The sequence below is a fragment of the Schistocerca nitens genome, chromosome 11 (assembly GCF_023898315.1).
Source record: "Schistocerca nitens isolate TAMUIC-IGC-003100 chromosome 11, iqSchNite1.1, whole genome shotgun sequence".
Classification (NCBI taxonomy): Eukaryota; Metazoa; Arthropoda; class Insecta; order Orthoptera; family Acrididae; genus Schistocerca; species Schistocerca nitens.
In genome coordinates, this window is record NC_064624.1 from 179,474,181 (window position 1) to 179,495,131 (window position 20,951).

The 20,951-nt window shown below is 39.7% G+C and overlaps 1 protein-coding gene across 1 annotated transcript in view; it reads left to right on the top strand.

The window, feature by feature from the left end:
• The first annotated feature begins 5,913 nt into the window (after window positions 1-5,913).
• LOC126212757 (trypsin-4-like) overlaps window positions 5,914-20,951 on the top strand; it is a 186,621-nt gene continuing 171,583 nt past the window's right edge. Inside the window, exon 1 of the mRNA XM_049940164.1 lies at window positions 5,914-6,039. Coding sequence (XP_049796121.1) covers window positions 5,965-6,039 — 75 coding nt within the window. The 5' untranslated portion in view covers window positions 5,914-5,964. The remainder of the gene's footprint in view (window positions 6,040-20,951) is intronic.

Consider the following 20,951-nt stretch of genomic DNA (forward strand, 5'->3'; position numbering starts at 1 on the left):
ATGTAGAAACACACTTACCAATTTTCATTTATGACGCGCAGCTCCTTCTTTGTGTTGTGATTTTTTTCTGCCAATGTACAGGATGAGCACAAAGTCTTGCCCTGATTATAACAATTTATTACAGAATAACAGTTTGACATAATAACTTACATTTGATGCCATTACATAGATTAGTGTTACTAGTTTTTTTTAAAACCACTTACATTAGTAAACCTCAGCGTGTGCTCCCTTGATAGCTCGGAGGATGTCGAGGCGCTATTCCAGTTCAAATGGCTCTGAGCACTATGCGACTTAACTCCGGAGGTCATGAGTCGCCCAGAACTTAGAACTACTTAAACCTAACTAACCTAAGAACATCACACACATCCATGCCCGAGGCAGGATTCGAACCTGCGACCGTAGCGGTCGCCCGGTTCCAGACTGTAGCGCCCAGAACCGCACGGCCATTCCGGCCGGCTATTCCAGTTCCCGCCAGGTTTTTCGTAACATGTGTTTTGTCACAGTACCCTCAGCAGCTTGTATCCTAGCATTCAGTTCGTCGACGTCAGCAACTGGTGTGACGAAGACTCTGTCCTTGATATTTATTTATTTTTATTTATTTATTTATTTATTTATCCATCTTTAAGCATTTACATGCAATCGATGTCGTCATGAGTAAAGTACAATTTACATATTGAGACATATAACTATTGTGAGGTATCACACAAAGCTGAAGTATACATTTTAAAAGAACATACATAATAAAGGAATACATTTGATACATAAAGATATCCCACATAACTAAAGTGTGCATTTTAAAGAATGTGCAGAATAAAAGAATACATTTCATACATAAGGATTTCACCACATGTTTAACAATTAAATGTAGAACTACAGAGACAAAAAAAAGCTTAGGAAGAGGTACAAACATAGTTGCAAGTTGTTTCGTAAGTCAGGTCTACTTTTGAAGAGTTTTCAAATTCTTTAACACTGTAAAAAGCTTTGTCTTTCAGCCATTTTTTAGTCTTACTTTTAAATATACAGGGTGATTCAAAAAGAATACCACAACTTTAAAAATGTGTATTTAATGAAAGAAACATAATATAACCTTCTGTTATACATCATTACAAAGAGTATTTAAAAAGGTTTTTTTTCACTCAAAAACAAGTTCAGAGATGTTCAATATGGCCCCCTCCAGACACACGAGCAATATCAACCCGATACTCCAACTCGTTCCACACTCTCTGTAGCATATTAGGCGTAACAGTTTGGATAGCTGCTGTTATTTCTCGTTTCAAATCATCAATGGTGGCTGAGAGAGGTGGCCGAAACACCATATCCTTAACATACCCCCATAAGAAAAAATCTCAGGGGGTAAGATCAGGGCTTCTTGGAGGCCAGTGATGAAGTGCTCTGTCACTCGTTCTCGGCCGTCCAGAACTTTTCCCTTTGCACAAACACCCATTCTCTGTTTATACCAACGTTTAATACACCACGTATCAGGAGGTTTAACACCATACTTCGTTCGAAATGCACGCTGAACAACTGTCGTCGATTCACTTCTGCCGTACTCAATAACACAAAAAGCTTTCTGTTGAGCGGTCGTCATCTTAGCATCAACTGACGCTGACGCCTAGTCAACAGCGCCTCAAACGAACAAATGTACAACTAAATGAAACTTTATAGCTCCCTTAATTTGCCGACAGATAGTGCTTAGCTCTGCCTTTTGTCGTTGCAGAGTTTTAAATTCCTAAAGTTGTGGTATTCTTTTTGAATCACCCTGTATTAAGAGAGACACAACGTGCCTGCACAGGTAATGTGTTGAAAAGCCTTATTCCCATGTATTCATATTCATGAGTCGAGTTGTTGGTAGGTCTATCTTAAATGTTAGACGAGTGTTATGATTATCAACGGACTGCCTAAGGTTGTAACTGTTAAAGTTTTCTTTTATGTACAAAAGGCAGCTGTATATAAAAAGAGAAGGGACTGTCATTATCTGTAATTCTTTGAAGTATGACCTACATGATACGTTATTTTTGGTAATCCCAGAGATTCTCATGATGGCTTTCCTCTGCCAAATAAAAATTTTCCTGGACCATGGAGAATTACCCCATAGAAGAATTCCATAGCTAATATGGCAATGAAAGAATGCATAATAGGAATTAATCAGTAGGCTTTCAGAAACACAGGTGTGTAATTTTTTCAGTAGATAGATAACTCGCGAAACTTTTCGAGATATGTTGTCTATGTGACTCTGCCAGGTTAATTTCGTATCTAAGTATATGCCAAGAAGTTTGGTAGAAGTGTACTCACAAGGGAACCTCCCCATCGCACCCCCCTCAGATTTAGTTATAAGTTGTCACAGTGGATAGGCCTTGAAAAACTGAACACAGATCAATTGAGAAAACAGGAAGAAGTTGTGTGGAACCGTGAAAAAATAAGCAAAATATACAAACTGAGTAGTCAATGCGCAACATATGCAACATCAAGGATAATGAAAAGGTAGGAGCGCCGTGGTCTGGTGGTAACGTGAGCACCTGCGGAACGAAAGGTCCTTGGTTCAAATCGTCCATCGAGTGAAAATTTACTTTTTTATTTTCATTTTATGTGACAAACTCTTATGTTTTCATCACTTTTTTGGGAATGATTATCACATCCACAAGAAAAACTAAATCGGGCAAGGTAGAAGAATCTTTTTACCCATTTGCCAAGTGTACAAGTTAGGTGGGTCGACAACATATTCCTCTCATGTGACGCACATGCCGTCACCAGTGTCGTATAGAATATATCAGATGTGTTTTCCTGTGGAGGAATCGGTTGACCTATGACCTTGCGATCAAATGTTTTCGGTTCCCATTGGAGAGGCACGTCCTTTCGTCTACTAATCGCACGGTTTTGCGATGCGGTCGCAAAACACAGACACTAAACATATTACAGTGAACAGAGACGTCAATGAACGAACGGACAGATAATAACTATGCAAAAATAAAGAAAGTAAAAATTTCACTCGAGGGAAGACTTGAACCAAGAACCTCTCGTTCTGCAGATGCTCACGCTACCACGGGACCACGGCGCTCCTGAGCTGCCAGTGTCCATAATGTTGTCTATGTGGCCCATGGACTACCCAGTTTGTATATTTTGCTTATTTTTTCACAGTTCCACACAACTTCTTCCTGTTTTCTCAATTGATCTGTGTTCAGTTTATCAAGGCCAATCCACTGTGCCAACTTATAACTAAATCTGAGGGGGGTGCGATGGGGATGTTCCTTTGTCAGTATCAGCATTGGATTAGCTGAAGTATATATTTACAGTCTTTTCATAGTTAATAGCTAACTCATTGGCTTCGAACCACATATTGGATAATCTGAAAAAATCTTTACTTTGCTCCTTCAGAAAAAAAAGTCAAGAGGCGTAATGTTTGCAGAGCGGGGTGGCAAGGGTGTTGGACCGTTCCTTCCAATCCATCGATTCGGATATTACTCCCCTCGCAGCGTAGCCCAGTGGTAAACGTTAGTGGCTACCGCGCTGGACCTACTGTGTTCGAATCCTGTTCATGTACTTGTTTTTTCAAAATCGACCGAATTTTTCAATTTTATTTCAAAGAATATCAACGAACAGTGTAAGGTGTGCGAAATTATAAAGATGTATTCAGTTATTAATTTTATCAGATGTTCATTCCGTTTGTGGTTCGCAGTTGGAGTTCGAAATGTTCGTACAACGGTCGCTTCTTGTATGACCTGAAATCGATCTCCGCCCATTATTGTCCCCTCTCCCGTGAATACCGTTAGCTGTAATGGGGAGCCCCAGCTCCTAGGCCAATGAGGATGCGAGTTGCATTCCTTTACGTTCGCATCTAACTACAACGTCAATTGCTCGCAAAGCGTCTCTAGTGCCGTGTGTTAGAAAAATTCTGTGAAATGGAAGAACCGAGTGTTTCTGCAGTAGTGCAGCCAGAAGAAGATCCACAAGTAGAGGAGTTGAACGAAGAAGCCTAAGGCGAAATCACAAATGCCATTAAATACGCCGAAAATCTACAACGCGATTTGAATTTCGTAACGGATACACCGCCTAGCGTGATCTCTGCCAATTCCGTTGCAATTGGGGATGAGATATGTATCGCAATACAGGATCTCTTGGTCGAAAGACAGATTATTATTAATGATGAATTGATAGATTTCAACGAAGAAGATGAATTGGAAGAATATGATGCGAACTACAAACGGAATGAACATTTGAGAAAATTAATAACTGAATATATCTTTATAATTTCGCACACCCTACACTGTTTGTTGGTATTCTTTGAAATAAAATTGAAAAATTCGGTCGATTTCGAAAAAAAAGTACATGACCAGGATTCGAAAACAGTACCCCCCACGCGGTAGACGTGAACCTTTACCACTACGCTTTTTTTTTTTTAATTTCATTTTGTTCTATATTGTTCGTTGAATTTGTTCGTAGCGGACGTCCGATGACATTCGTTCGGGTTGTTCGTTGATCCGCTTACTCAGTATTTTATTACAGAGGGTGGCTAAACCCTTTTTTTTTTTAATCTCACTTTGTTCGCATTTGTTCGTTGCATCTGGTCGGGGCGGACGTCGTAAGTCAGCCGTTTAGGTTCGTTGTTGATCGATTAACTCAGTTCTTTTATTACAGAGGGCTGATAACCCTCTGACCGAACACGCTGAGCTATCGTGCCGGCGACGAACGTGCTGAGCTACCGTGCCAGCTAATATTAGACACCGAATAATGGCTACTCTCAGACAAAATCAATGATAAGGATATATAAAGTGCGGAATGAACTTCAAATTCGATTTTCTCAAAAATCAAGGCCCGTCGTTAAAAAACCGGATAGCCAGGTTCTCAGGGTAAATGCCTCTACAACACATTTTGAATCGCATCAAAATCCGTGATTTACAGTATGGAGGGTCCCCTTGTTACAGTGGCAGACATCATGAAAACCATCATGTAGTCTTTAACACAGAACGAAGGAACGATTTTGATTATTTCTGATTCAAAAAGCATTCTCAGTGCCATAGAGAGCAGAAACTGGGCTGAACACAGCAGTATACTTGTTGTCGACATAGCTCATGAAATAACGGTATGCTCTCGAAACACTAAATGTATTTATTTGCTTTGAATAAAAGCTTACGCGGATATTTTGTGTAACGAAACTGTAAACCAGTCGACCAATATATCTGTGCTCTGCACAGCAATTTCTACAGTCAGCAGGATGAGACTTAATCATATGGCGACCATGTGTGTGCACTGCAGAGCTATTTGTATAATCACGACGATGATAATCACAGCAGGTTCCCTTCTCATTTGTTTCGTCTGCAATTTAGAAATTCAGACACCTGTTATTGCAACAACACAGATGGTGTGAACATCAATCATTTAATTTTCGCCCACCCGAAGTTCCATCAACACAGACAACAACTCCTCTTACGACTTAGAGAGCCACTCCAAACAAGCGTCATTAGTTTTCTAACAAAGAGTGAGAAATGTTTGACAAAATTTATTTTAGTGAACAATTTTAAAAAGCTGCCCACAAACCCATAGACAAGCTGAAATAAGCATTCTTTTACAGAAAAATTTAACTGATACTTCCGTGGTTAGGCATTGAGCTTGTCTTTGTATGTCTAATAGTGATGAAACGATATATAGTTATTTTAAAGAGATATATCCATGTCTAAGTTTAAAAAATTCAATTTTGTTTCCAAGTGTTAACGGCTAAATAGTGGTCTCACCGTGTAGGTCGAATAAATAATAATAAATATTACCGTAACACAGACTTTGGGCCAGATGCCAGTTGTATCTTTGCTAAGCCTCGGTCTTCTATTGTTGGTATTTTATTCGTTTTGAAACATAACATTTCCTTGAATCGCCATTGTTCAATTTAAACAGCTTTTGTCTTTTGCCGTGGGAGGTCACATTTTCCGGCTATCAGGAAGAATTTCGAGCAATCAAGAGAAAGTCCGAAAAAATATGGCTGCAGCGTTTTCGCTGTCGTTTCTAACACCGCTCATTTTGATAACGGCTCTCTTCGCTCGAAATGCCCAGGTAAGGTTGTGTAACTGCATCTGTAGGTGATGGTGGGGATGGAGGGCGCTAATGCTTTGGTTGCATTTGGCATTAGAAACAGTCAGAATGTGGTAAATTATATTTATCAGTAGCGAAAATATTACAAAAAAGGAAAGGTTATATTTACGTATCAGTACCGAAATGTATTTCGTGACTTGATGCATCCAGCTTATACAGGGAATTCGGTTAACTTCTGTTTGAACTTCCTCTGTGCATATCGTCGAATTTTAATTCAAAGCTTGTTACTACGGAGATACTGTGGTTAAATATCATATAAACTATGTGCTTCTTTATAGTTCTTTTCTTGTTATTGTAATTCGCAGCTGGTTATTGTAAATACCTTACTTCTTCATTAAACATATATTTTCACTGCAATATTGTACAGAATTAAGGGGTTTTTCTTCAATTTTTAAATGCATCTTGTACTTTCAGTTGTGCTCTCCATCTCCCTAATATATGAATCTAGATACTCGGTGTGAAATATATGTCTTATAATATAGGTTTCATAGGATTCGCCGCTGTAATGTCAATGGCATGTGTGAAGCAGTTCCTTGAATCCAAGTGGATTATTCGTCGTCATATTTTCGTTTGATTTCAGAAAATTTTTTAAAATGCCTGCTGTGAACGAGAAAAAATAACTTTCACCAGTTTCGGTGACAATTCTAATATTCCGTTGTTAACCAGTTTTTTTTTTCTTTGCGATAATTTTAAAAAAATCGTACTGTGTATCGTTGCCATCACTACAGCTGTATAGTTTTCCCGATATTCTCTTCGTTACTTCCCGACGGAGTTAAAGCCTTTCTTGGGATAACCGTCTCGATTTACTCGTATATTCGCAATCTGTTCTTGAGCTATAGTGGAAGTGTATTTTGCGGTACAAGTTCCAATTAGATTAGATTAGTACTGGTTTCATAGATCATGAATACGACACTTCGTAATGACGTGGAACGTGTCAGGTTAATAAAAGGTGTCTATACAAGATATTACATTACACAAAATGTTAATGAGTTTACTGTTTTTTAGTATTTACTATGTGGCATGTGATCTGCTACAGCTTTGGATTACTTTGCAATACTCAGGTTTTTTCGATAAATGCTTCTCTTCGTAATGAGCGATTGAGCACTGCAGTTGTAACTCTAATTATATTCTTTATCTGATGCAATAAATTATCATAATCGGAAGTTGCTAAATTATAGAAGTTGTCTAAACCAGATGAGAAGTTTCGTCATCTGTGAGGAACGGTAGCGCCTCTGACGGACCAGGTAGGAACTACTGACAGTTGCATTATTTACGATGTGTTCTTGTCACAATGCGATGGTTGCGAGCGATATTCAAACACCAATAGTGATGGAACACAAAACTAATTTTGTTTCGCTCTGTTTTTTCCTGTTTGGGTTTATATTAGGTATTGGCCACATTTTTAATTTTATTTCTGCCTTTTCAGAAATGAGTGCCAGGTTTTATGAAAGTGCAGTCACTTTTTTTCTCCCAAGAAAATTCGTTACTGTACTATTTGATGATACCTTTTGGGGATTTGATTTCATTCTTCTTGAAGGTTGACCCTGTGCCTTGTCTGCCTGTATATATGAAGTTAGTGTAAACTATGGTACTGCGAGTGAAACGAGAAGCATTGACTTTCAGAATCATTGTCTCACGTGTTGGTCGCTATTTCCTGTGTATGCCGCGTTTTCCTAGGTATAGGACCTAAGAACAGAGCATAAATTTGTTTACATATTCCATCTTGAATGATGTCAAACATGCTGACACTTATCCTCCATTGTGCTGCGGCGTAGCTTTGCACGAATGAAGGCAATTTTGTCATTGATTCTGCCATCTTCTGTAATCAGTCAACATGTCTCGTTGCCAACTATTAAACGCGCAACCAAAAGTTGACACTCGGCGCTGTGGCTGGTGGGAGCGACCGTAAAGGCATTTGCCATATACAGTCGCTCCCAACAGACACCGCGCCGAGTGTCAACTTTGTTTGTACGTTTAATACGGTCTCCGATTCGTATTTGTAATTTTTTTCGTAAAATATAATTTTTCTCTTACGGTGCAGCAAATTTTGTAAGTTACGGCAATAGATCCACTTCTTGTGTCATACAACTGTATGTTCTATATTTCCATGCCTTTCGTTAGGTTCTGGGCCTTTGCCTAAGTTTTATCATCAAAATTTGCCGGCATTTATTTACATCTTAAACATGGCCAAGGAAACAACTTTATAATAGCAATTGTTAAATCGTTTGACCCATGTGCACTTCGTCCCCGGTCAAAGCTGACGGCTAGTATCGCAATTTACTGTTTATCTTGGAGTACACCACAAATAGTCTAAATGACAGGAATTGAGTTTAGGATCTGCTAAGTATCGATAGCCCGATGTATACGATCATGCCATATGTTACTCACTACTTGTTATGTATAACTATAGGTTAAATTGAGAATTGTGGTTTACTGGTTTAATAACACGCATAATCTAAATCAGTTGATTCAGGTACAGGAGATGTGTCAAAATTGTGGTGTAGCTTCACCATAAAAGTAGAAAAACTTGTGCTAATAACAGACTCCTAATAATAAGAATAGTAATAGCAACACAATTTTTATTACCCCTTGCTAAAATTATCATTTGATCCTCTATATTCATCTGCTGAATAGTATTTCTCCCCCAAAATCGGGTGCAGCCCTATTTTTAGAATCTCTGGCTTGATATCAAATATTTTGCCCATTTATCATATATTGCCATCCCAATAGACTCGGGAATCCATGTGTATAATTTAAATGGGTGTGTGAGTAGCATTAAATTCTTATTTCACATGTTAAACGTGTGGGTAAAGTGGTTCTCCTTAAATAATTTTTGTCTGTGTAGTAGTATAATTTCATAAATCTATATAGAGGGAATAGTTTTGTGACAAGATTCTTTTTTCTGTGCAGTACACATCTATGCAGTTTTAGTATTTGAGATACACTATTTGAGCTTCTCCCAGAAAATTATGCCATACCAAATGATATAATCAAAAAAACTGTGGTATGCTATTTTTAGAGTACTTGTTTCTGTTGAATTTGCATTGCAAATGCAAAACTGTTTAATTTGATAGGAAATTAATATGTACGTTCCAGCTTAAATTCTTATTCACCTTTAGTTTAAGGAATCTGATCATGACAACTTCCCCCATAAGCTGATTTTTAAGTTGTATTTTAGGTTCCCCACATTTCAAATGTTTGGTTTTGAAATGTACCGTAGAGGTTTTACCAATGTTTAGTTTAAACCCATTCAACTGATACCAGTTGTGTAGGGTATCCAGTGCACTCATGATAAGAGTTCAGAATGTTTTCTTCTTCATCATTTTCAATCTACAGATGTGTAGACAGAACTGATGAAAAATTTATGTTTATGGTTAAGTCATTTATGTAGAATGAGAACAGGATGCGCTCTAAAAACTGCCGTGAGGCACGCCTAGTGATACTGTACTTTCTTTACAATATTTCACTGTATTTGAACTAACAGTTACCTTTCTTTTCTGTTCTACAGGTACAATGTAAGATATTTCAGAGCATTGTCCTTAATCTGATATTTATCTAATTTGTAGAGATGCATGGCATGGTTTACAGAGTCGAAGGCTTTTGTTAGATAGAAGAAGATACCTCCAACTTTACTCCTCTGATCCAATGCTTTGCATATATTTTCAGTAGAGCTAATCACTGCATCCAATTTGTTTTTTTGTTGTTGAAATCCAAATTGATTATCAATTTTTACAATAAAGTTTTGGATATGTTTTGAGGCTACATTCTACAGGAGTGCAAGAATAGAAATAGGGCAACAGTTTCATATGTCTTTCTTCCATCCATTCTGAATCAGAGGTCTGATTCTGGCATACTTTAACACATTAGTAAAGCATCACAATTCAAAAGATAGCTTGGTTATTTGAGATAATATAGCAGCTGTTATGTGATAAACTGCTTTAATCACATTTCTGGGTGTCCCATTCCAGCATGGTTTTAATCCTTAATGATATGACAGTTTCCACATACTTTGAGACTTTTTCTTAAAAAAACATATGAAATACTTTGTTTCTTGGAGTCCAAAGGGATTTACTTCCCCCTCTGATACTCTTCTGTCAACGTCTGACTTCATCACGTTTATAAAGAATTCATTTCAAAACTCTGATATTTGAGCTGAGTTTACTACAAGGCTATCATCTACTTTAATCTTAAATGTTTCATCACTGCTAACTCTTAACACCTAACTGTGATTTGTCTGTGGACCACACTGCCTTTTATGTTGACTATTTTGAATTTTTTTTTATTTTATTAATAATTTTAATATTGTCATAAGTAAGCTGATGTTCATTGCGGCAAACAGCTTTAACATTTTTACATTCACAGAGAATAATTTGTAACTCGTGAACTTTATGACTTTTCTCTGAAATACCAACCTTTAGATGATTTATGCCCTCGTACATTGAATGGAGACAGCCTTTCTTATTCCTGGCTTTTAAGGCATGCTCTTTCGTTGGTAGCTTTTTGGTGTTTTTACTTTGAAATGCTGTTTATCATGCCCATCATTCCTTATAAATTTCCCCTATTATTTAGAAGTTTATAGGCATCAGCAAGCATTGTACTAAGAATTTTGGATCCTAACCTATAAAAACATAGGTTAAGAAGTTATAACATCGAAATAAATCTCCAACAGGAATTCTGGTACATATGTTCACAAATGGAATATCAACTACAAAATAAACAATGGTTGGAGGTGGTTAGGAGAGGGAGGGGCTCTATGCAAGTTTTACCAATTTGGGGAGGAATGGGAAAAAATTGGCCTCTTTGTTGGTAATTACCATTGCAGAATTTGTGCATTGTTTTCCCTTTCAAAGTAAGACGCATTGTTGTCGGTCAACAAAAATCATTATCATTATTTGTTCTGTGATTATTTATATTTCAATACCTACCAGAGTTGCTCACCACCTATGTCAGAATAAGAATGTTTATTCACTTTTCAGTATTTTTCATATAGTTGGCTTCATCAAAGCATAAAAGTTTTTTATATGAGATTCATTCAAATGAAACCTGCTCAGTCCATCTACCTTTGCCTTACACTTATGGTGGCACCACATAACTGCAGATATGGTGGCACCATCTATCTATTGGTAGAGAGACTGACGTGTGTGCACCTTTTGATCTTGCATAGCGCCAGTCTGGTTTAATGCCAAAGAGAAGGCAGTCACACAAGTTATTGCTCACTACCGAACGTGCAAGCGAGTAAGCAGAAACAACGAGGAGTGATTCGATTTTTGGCAGTGGAGGGAGTTAGCGGCTGTGAAATGTATCGACGGATGAAGTGTGTGTACGGTGAGTACAGCCTGAGTCATTAAAGTGTTGTGGAATGGCACAAACGATTCCTTGAGGGGTGCGAGTCACTGGAAGATGATGCTCATCCTGGACAGGCTCATCGTGTCATTACACCAGAAATGGTTGTTGAAGTGAATGCTTTAGTCTCGGACAACCGCAGAATCACCGTGGCCGAGATACGTCAGTGTTTGGACCTCTAAAACAAGCTATTTGCAGATATCAATTCGCAGTGGACGATGAAGTTTGTGACTCGGTCCAGGCCTGGATCCGACAGCAGCCTACTAGCTTCTTCGAGGATGGAATCGACCAGCTAGGGTCGCAACGGGATAAATGTGCCAACAGTTTTGGTGATTATTTTTTATGTGTACTGCATATAATTACATTTTTGAGTTTATAAAATCGTTACTGTTACTTTACACTAGTGACCGGGTTTCATTTGAATGCCTCTTACATAAGTGGGTATTTGTTTTCTCGTTGAGATCAAGGGCGTACTCAATGACACGTAGAGGACAGTTGCTCCCCACCCTCCTCGAACACAACTACACAAACTGAACCTGCATACACTACCCACCCAAAAAGAATTCACTATCAGGGGTCAATGGAAGCGTCCGATTCCACCCGTCTGCTTTGACCCATGACGTAAGGGTGTTGTGTATGACGTCATTATGGCGCGGAGTTTGAGTTGGTCGTAGATGTTGTCTTGTGTTAATTGTTTTTTTGGGACTGTTTATTGTAATGTTCTGTGTATATATTGTGTATTGAATGTCTTTTAATTTACTTAGGGATGTTTGACTTCTGAATTTTTGAGGTGTTGTGATTTTGGTTTTGGTTTTCGTAGTTGTAGATGTTGGTTTTTTCGTATCAATAGTTGTGGTTGACCTATAAAGGTAAAGGGAAATTATCTATTACAATTTTCGGAAATACAGAAGCGTCCGATCTTACCCGTCGGCTTTGACCCATGACGTCACAAATACCGCGGAAACGACCATAAACAACAATTCCAATATGGCGGATATAAAAACATCGAATATGTATTGTAAACACTGAAATACACAAGTTTCACAAAAAGCCTAATGACTGTTACGGGACAAGCGTGGGAAATTGGGGGTTTTTGGGTGGGGAGAAACTAAATATGTCGTTATGCGGTGGGGGGAGTCTGCAGTGCCCCCCCGTCCCCCCACAGGCTTCATTAGTGTCAAATCAATATTTTCGAGTCATAGGCGGCCGCTGCCGCGGCCGCATTCCAAAAAATAAACTCCCAACCTAACCTCAAGTGGGCTACGCTACAGATCAATATGTTCATCAAATTGCTTCATATTACGTATACATGTTCTTTAAACAAGAGTACATCAAACCATGTATTAGGTTTTCCGCGCCGTAATGACGTCACACACCACAACACGCTTACGTCACGGGTCAAAGCCGACGAGTAAGATCGGACCTTTCTGTTGACCCCAATTTTCGTAGTTTTATATGTAAGTATTGGTGTTTTGGTATCGTCAGCAGTGGTGAAGGGAAATGTCTGGTTCCAATTTCCGTAGTTTTTGCTGTGGGCGTTGGTGTTTTGGTATCGTTTGCAGTTTTTCGTATCATATGTTAAGCAGCTACATGAAAAGTGAGAGCCTAGAGCTTATGTAGTGAGATTTTGAGTGTTACTAATTCAATATAAAGTGTTCTATTAAAGAGGGAATACCAGTACTATGTAATAAGCTTGTATAGTAATGCAGTAATACTTAATATTAACATGGTTCACAAAGAATTGCACAATGTCAGAAAGTTCCTGTAAAGAATAGAAAGAGCTCTCCACGAGATACATGTGGTTTTTGTGTGTGTGTGTGTGTGTGTGTGAATTCAGTAAGGTATTCACTAACTTGATGAACTGTAAGTTTGTTGCAGTTATACCCTTGTTGTTGTTGTGGTCTTCAGTCCTGAGACTGGTTTGATGCAGCTCTCCATGCTACTCTATCCTGTGCAAGCTTCTTCATCTCCCAGTACCTACTGCAACCTACATCCTTCTGAATCTGCTTAGTGTATTCATCTCTTGGTCTCCCTCTACGATTTTTACCCTCCACGCTGCCCTCCAATGCTAAATTTGTGATCCCTTGATGCCTCAAAACATGTCCTACCAACCGATCCCTTCTTCTAGTCAAGTTGTGCCACAAACTTCTCTTCTCCCCAATCCTATTCAATACCTCCTCATTAGTTACGTGATCTACCCACCTTATCTTCAGCATTCTTCTGTAGCACCACATTTCGAAAGCTTCTATTCTCTTCTTGTCCAAACTGGTTATCGTCCATGTTTCACTTCCATACATGGCTACACTCCATACAAATACTTTCAGAAACGACTTCCTGACACTTAAATCTATACTCGATGTTAACAAATTTCTCTTCTTCAGAAACGATTTCCTTGCCATTTCCAGTCTACATTTTATATCCTCTCTACTTCGACCATCATCAGTTATTTTACTCCCTAAATAGCAAAACTCCTTTACTACTTTAAGTGTCTCATTTCCTAATCTAATCCCCTCAGCATCACCCGATTTAATTTGACTACATTCCATTATCCTCGTTTTGCTTTTGTTGATGTTCATCTTATATCCTCCTTTCAAGACACTGTCCATTCCGTTCAACTGCTCTTCCAAGTCCTTTGCTGTCTCTGACAGAATTACAATGTCATCGGCGAACCTCAAAGTTTTTACTTCTTCTCCATGAATTTTAATACCTACTACGAATTTTTCTTTTGTTTCCTTTACTGCTTGCTCAATATACAGATTGAATAACATCGGAGAGAGGCTACAACCCTGTCTCACTCCTTTCCCAACTACTGCTTCCCTTTCATGCCCCTCGACTCTTATAACTGCCATCTGGTTTCTGTACAAATTGTAAATAGCCTTTCGCTCCCTGTATTTTACCCCTGCCACCTTCAGAATTTGAAAGAGAGTATTCCAGTTAACATTGTCAAAAGCTTTCTCTAAGTCTACAAATGCTAGAAACGTAGGTTTGCCTTTTCTTAATCTTTCTTCTAAGATAAGTCGTAAGGTTAGTATTGCCTCACGTGTTCCAACATTTCTACGGAATCCAAACTGATCTTCCCCGAGGTCCGCTTCTACCAGTTTTTCCATTCGTCTGAAAAGAATTCGCGTTAGTATTTTGCAGCTGTGACTTATTAAACTGATAGTTCGGTAATTTTCACATCTGTCAACACCTGCTTTCTTTGGGATTGGAATTATTATATTCTTCTTGAAGTCTGTGGGTATTTCACCTGTCTCATACATCTTGCTCACCACATGGTAGAGTTTTGTCATCACTGGCTCTCCCAAGGCTATCAGTAGTTCTAATGGAATGTTGTCCACTCCCGGGGCCTTGTTTCGACTCAGGTCTTTCAGTGCTCTGTCAAACTCTTCACGCAGTATCTCATCTCCCATTTCATCTTCATCTACATCCTCTTTCATTTCCATAATACTGTCCTCAAGTACATCGCCCTTGTATAAACTCTCTATATACTCCTTCCACCTTTCTGCCTTCCCTTCTTTGCTTAGAACTGGGTTGCCATCTGAGCTCTTGATATTCATACAAGTGGTTCTCTTCTCTCCAAAGGTCTCTTTAATTTTCCTGTAGGCAGTATCTATCTTACCCCTAGTGAGACAAGCCTCTACATCCTTACATTTGTCCTCTAGCCATCCCTGCTTAGCCATTTTGCACTTCCTGTCGATCTCATTTTTGAGACGTTTGTATTCCCTTTTGCCGGCTTCATTTACTGCATTTTTATGTTTTCTCCTTTCATCAATTAAATTCAATATTTCTTCTGTTACCCAAGGATTTCTATTAGCCCTCGTCTTTTTACCTACTTGATCCTCTGCTGCCTTCACTACTTCATCCCTCAGAGCTACCCATTCTTCTTCTACTGTATTTCTTTCCCCCATTCCTGTCAATTGTTCCCTTATGCTCTCCCTGAAACTCTCTACAACCTCTGGTTCTTTCAGTTTATCCAGGTCCCATCTCCTTAAATTCCCACCTTTTTGCAATTTCTTCAGTTTCAATCTGCAGTAGGATGGATTCCTCTCATAGTTCTGATGACCGTCTTCTGTTCCACAAAGATTTTATTTGCTTGTGGCTAGTTTTCCCAGAGTAAGATACCATATGTCAAAATTTAAAGAAAATATTCAGGGTGTGCAGGTTTGATTGTTTCTAAGAGAAATAGATGCAGTCGAGTGAACGGCAAATGCTGCTTAATTCAACCTTTCGTCTAGAGCACCTTTCATATAGTGATGCCAGTGCTCTCGACTGTGGTTGGGTACTTAGTCAAACATATTGCTCGTCATCTACAAATAGGATGAAGTGGTAATGCATCACCTTTCAATGGCATAGTGTCAAGCTCTTACACAGGCCAGAATTTGGTTGTTCTACATACGGTACAAAACAAGGGTACAGTGCTCAAACATAGTATCTTTGGCTTATTTACCAGCTATGATTCTGGAATTGTATGGCATACTTGTTGCTGATTAATTTGGGCTCAAGAAGTATCATCTGAAGGGCACTGTTTTTGATCAAATGATATATGAAGTGAAGTGTTTCCAGACTAAGAATATCTTTGGGTTTCTCATTCTTTTCTACAGTATTCTATAGTAGTATTGTTTGTGGTAAACATATAGGAACTACCACAGTGTTAACAATTAACTATAAACTGTCTCTGAAAGTAAAGACTGTCGATCAACATTCATTAACTTCATATAAGAAAAAGTGCTGCAGCTGAATAAATAACAGGTGGGTTAGAGAGTAGTGTTGTGTCTAGACAAGACAGCCTAGACACAATGAGAGGAAGCCGAAAGGCACGCGCTAAGCTAAAGCAGGATGGCGTGAGGTCTGAAACAGGATACGTAATGAATGCTATAAAGAAAAGTACGTAGCTGCTGTGATACTTAACTTTAATCCATCCTTGTGGTACATCTGGAAATTGTGGCGATACAAGTGAGACTCTTTAGATACATGCAATGTTACTAATGGCGCCTTGCTAGGTCGTAGCCATAGACTTAGCTGAAGGCTATTCTAACTATCTGCTCTGCAAATGAGCGAGGCTTCGACAGTGTGCATCGCTAGCTACGTCGTCCGTACAACTGGGGCGAGTGCTCGTAAGTCTCTCGAGACCTGCCGTGTGGTGGCGCTCGGTCTGCGATCACTGACAGTGGCGACACGCGGGTCCGACGTGTACTAATGGACCGCGGCCGATTTAAAGTACCACCTAGCAAGTGTGGTGTCTGGCGGTGACACCACAAGTAGGATTATGCCTATTGGGCTGCAGATTAGGTTGAAAGATGACAGGTCGGTTGTGAGTTACCGAAGCCAACGAAATTGAATACAAAATTTTAAATGTAACATAGTCTAGGCTAGGTTGAAAGCAGACAGTTCTTTTGTGTGTTGTCTTCGAATTGTTGGTCCCTTCAGTTAATTCTTGATTGATGGTGGTGAACACAGCTTTCATTGTTTCTTTGCTTCCAACATACATCCAAAACAAACTATAAATATTTGTCAATACTGTTTTCCATGTTTACACAAGGAACACTCGATTGTTGGCTACACATTCTTTATATGTGCACTGAGTGAGGTGGCCGGTGGGAAGACACTGGACTCGCATTCGGGAGGACGACGGTTCAATCCCGCGTCCTGCCATCCTGATTTAGGTTTTCTGTGATTTCCCTAAATCGCTCCAGGCAAATGCCGGGATGGTTCCTTTGAAAGGGCATGGCCGACTTCCTTCCCCGTCCTTCCCTCATCTGATGAGACCGACAACCTCACTGTCTGGTCTCCTTACCCAAACAACCCAACCCCCTTTATATGTGCAACCCTAGATACAACTTTTATGCTTTAAATTCTGTATCATATTGAGGTAATTAGATTGTATTCATGCTACATGTTACAAAGCACACTACTACAATTTATTTTTGAAATCCATATATTCATTTTATCTATTTACAAATGTTTGTTGGTTGCTCCTCCTCAGACATTCTATGGTACAGAAACTTTTGTTAAGGGGAAACAATTGCATCTGTCATGATATAAACTGAAGAAATGAATTAAAGTTTATGCCACACCCGGGCTTGAACCCGGGTCTCCTACTTGCAGATGTGTTTCCAGTAGCCAGATTAAATCTTTCTAAGAGTCATTAATACGCTATTTAAAAACCAAACACCATGCAAACAAGCCTTGAAGGCCCAATTGTACCATCCAGCAGCAGTGTTATCCTCAGCCCTAAACCATCACTGGATGCGCATACGGAGGAGCATGTGGTCAGCACACTGCTCCCCCGGCCACTGTCAGTTTTTGTGGCCGGTGCCACTACAGGGTTATTACAAATGATTGAAGTGATTTCACAGCTCTATAATAACTTTATTATTTGAGATATTTTCACAATGCTTTGCACACATGTACAAAAACTCAAAAAGTTTTTTTAGGCATTCACAAATGTTCGATATGTGCCCCTTTAGTGATTCGGCAGACATCAGGCCGATAATCGAGTTCCTCCCACACTCGGCGCAGCATATCCCCGTCGACGAGTTCGAAAGCGTCGTTGATGCGAGCTCGCAGTTCTGGCACGTTTCTTGGTAGAGGAGGTTTAAACACTGAATCTTTCACGTAACCCCACAGAAAGAAATCGCACGGGGATAAGTCGGGAGAGCGTGGAGGCCATGACACGAATTGCTGATCGTGATCTCCACCACGACCGATCCATCGGTTTTCCAATCTCCTGTTTAAGATATGCCGAACATCATGATGGAAGTGCGGTGGAGCACCATCCTGTTGAAAGATGAAGTCGGCGCTGTCGGTCTCCAGTTGTGGCATGAGCCAATTTTCCAGCTTGTCCAGATACACGTGTCCTGTAACGCTTTTTTTCGCAGAAGAAAAAGGGGCCGTAAACTTTAAACCGTGAGATTGAGATTGCACAAAACACATTAACTTTTGGTGAATTGCGAATTTGCTGCGCGAATGCGTGAGGATTCTCTACCGCCCAGATTCGCACATTGTGTCTGTTCACTTCACCATTAAGAAAAAATGTTGCTTCATCACTGAAAACAAGTTTCGCACTGAACGCATCCTCTTCCGTGAGCTGTTGCAACCGCGCCGAAAATTCAAAGCGTTTGACTTTGTCATCGGGTGTCAGGGCTTGTAGCAATTGTAAACGGTAAGGCTTCTGCTTTAGCCTTTTCCGTAAGATTTTCCAAACCATAGGCTGTGGTACATTTAGCTCCCTGCTTGCTTTATTTGTCGACTTCCGCGGGCTACGCGTGAAACTTGCCCGCACGCGTTCGACCGTTTCTTCGCTCACTGCAGGCCGACCCGTCGATTTCCCCTTACAGAGGCATCCAGAAGCTTTAAACTGCGCATACTGTCGCCGAATGGAGTTAGCAGTTGGTGGATCTTTGTTGAACTTCGTCCTGAAGTGTCGTTGCACTGTTATGACTGACTGATGTGAGTGCATTTCAAGCACGACATACGCTTTCTCGGCTCCTGTCGCCATTTTGTCTCACTGCAATCTCGAGCGCTCTGGCGGCAGAAACCTGAAGTGCGGCTTCAGCCGAACAAAACTTTATGAATTTTTCTACGCATCCGTAGTGTGTCGTGACCATATGTCAATGAATGGAGCTACAGTGAATTTAAGAAATTGCTTCAATCATTTGTAATAGCCCTGTACTTCTCAGTCAAGTAGCTCCCCAGTTGGCCTCACAAAGGCCGGGGCACCCCGCTTGTCGACAGCACTCGATAGATCCGGTTGGCGACCTGTCCAAATGCTAGCCGAGCTCAACAGCACTTAACTTCGAAGGGACCGATGACCTCGTAGTTTGGTCCCTTCTCCCGCCTCTAAACCGTCCGAGCAACCAACTTAACTTCGGTGATCTGATAGGAACTGGTGTTACCACTGCGGCAAGGCCGTTGGCCACTACAATGTTTTCAGTTTTAAATTCTCATCTGTGACACTCCAAATACTGCGTCCTATCAGTGTATGATGATTATCAATGTCAGTGTTGTGTGTACAGAATGGAACTGTGCCTTTTAACCATTAAAGCAAGCATTTGACAGAACTTTTTCATCTTAACCTACACAAATGGTTTACCTGGGACACGAGAATTTCAAAATCTGTGATGACACAAGTACACTGACAGTGTCCTAACATGGCCACACTAGATATGGCCAGTAGAGTAGTGGTACATGTTTTCAGCTGATCCACAGCAAGCTGCTTAGCTCTTTAATTTTAACAAAAACACATATTATGCAATTCCAAACTAATTATAATGGCACAGGTACCGAAAGTATATATCTACATCTTTACTCTGCAATAAACTGTGAAGAGCATGGCAGGGGTCACTTCCTATTGTACCACATATTATGCTTTCTTCACGTTCAATTTGTGCACTGGGCATGGGAAGAAAGTTTTCTTAGATGCCTTTATTTGCACTATAAGTCCAATTTTGCTTTTACAGTCTCAATGGACCAATCTGTGGAAACAGAAATGAAACTCCATATGTGAAATTCCTGTGCATCTGAATGGATAACAAACTGAGTTGGTTTCTTGAAAGACATCACGTTTACGCCAGTGACTGTTAAACTTTTTATTTCCATTATTGCGATTTCGGCCTTAGGCCATTATCAAGTGCAGATAATTTGGCTTAAGTCATGTCTGCTTTATACAACTTTATACAAACTGGCACATTTATATGTTGTTGTCAGTAATGTTTCAGATTTCGATGTACAATGGGATAGGAATGATGATGGAAATAGGATCACATTTGAGGAAGTGGAGAAAATGGCCAATAGATTGCAGTGCAATAAAGCAACTGGGGTGGATGAAATTAAGTCGGAACTCATCAAATACAGTGGAATGTCAGGTCTTAAATGGCTACACAGGATAATTGAAATGGCCTGGGAGTCGGGACAAATTCCGTCAGACTGGACGAAAGCAGTAATCACACCAATCTTAAAACATGGAAACAGAAAAGATTGCAACAACTACAGGGGTATCTCTTTAATCAGCGTTGCGGGTAAAATCTTCTCAGGTATTGTTGAAAGGAAAGTGCGAGTATTAGTTGAGGACAAATTGCATGAAAATCAGTGTAGGTTTAGGGCTCTTAGAGGTTGTCAGGACCAGATCTTTAGAATACGGCAAATAATGGAGAAGTGTTAACGAGTGGAACAGGGAATTGTATCTATGCTTTATAGATCTAGAAAAGGCATACGACCGGGTTCCTAGGAGGAAGTTATTGTCTGTTCTACGAGATTATGGATAGGAGGCAAACTTTTGCAAGCAATTAAAGGTCTTTACATAGATAGTCAGGCAGCAGTTAGAGTTGACGGTAAATTGAGTTCATGGTTCAAAGTAGTTTCAGGGGTAAGACAAGGCTGCAACCTGTCTCCACTGTTGTTCATATCATTTATGGATCATATGTTGAAAACAATAGGCTGGCTGGGTGAGATTAAGATATGTGAACACAAAATAAGCAGTCTTGCATATGCGGATGACTTAGTTGTGATGGCAGATTCGATTGAAAGTTTGC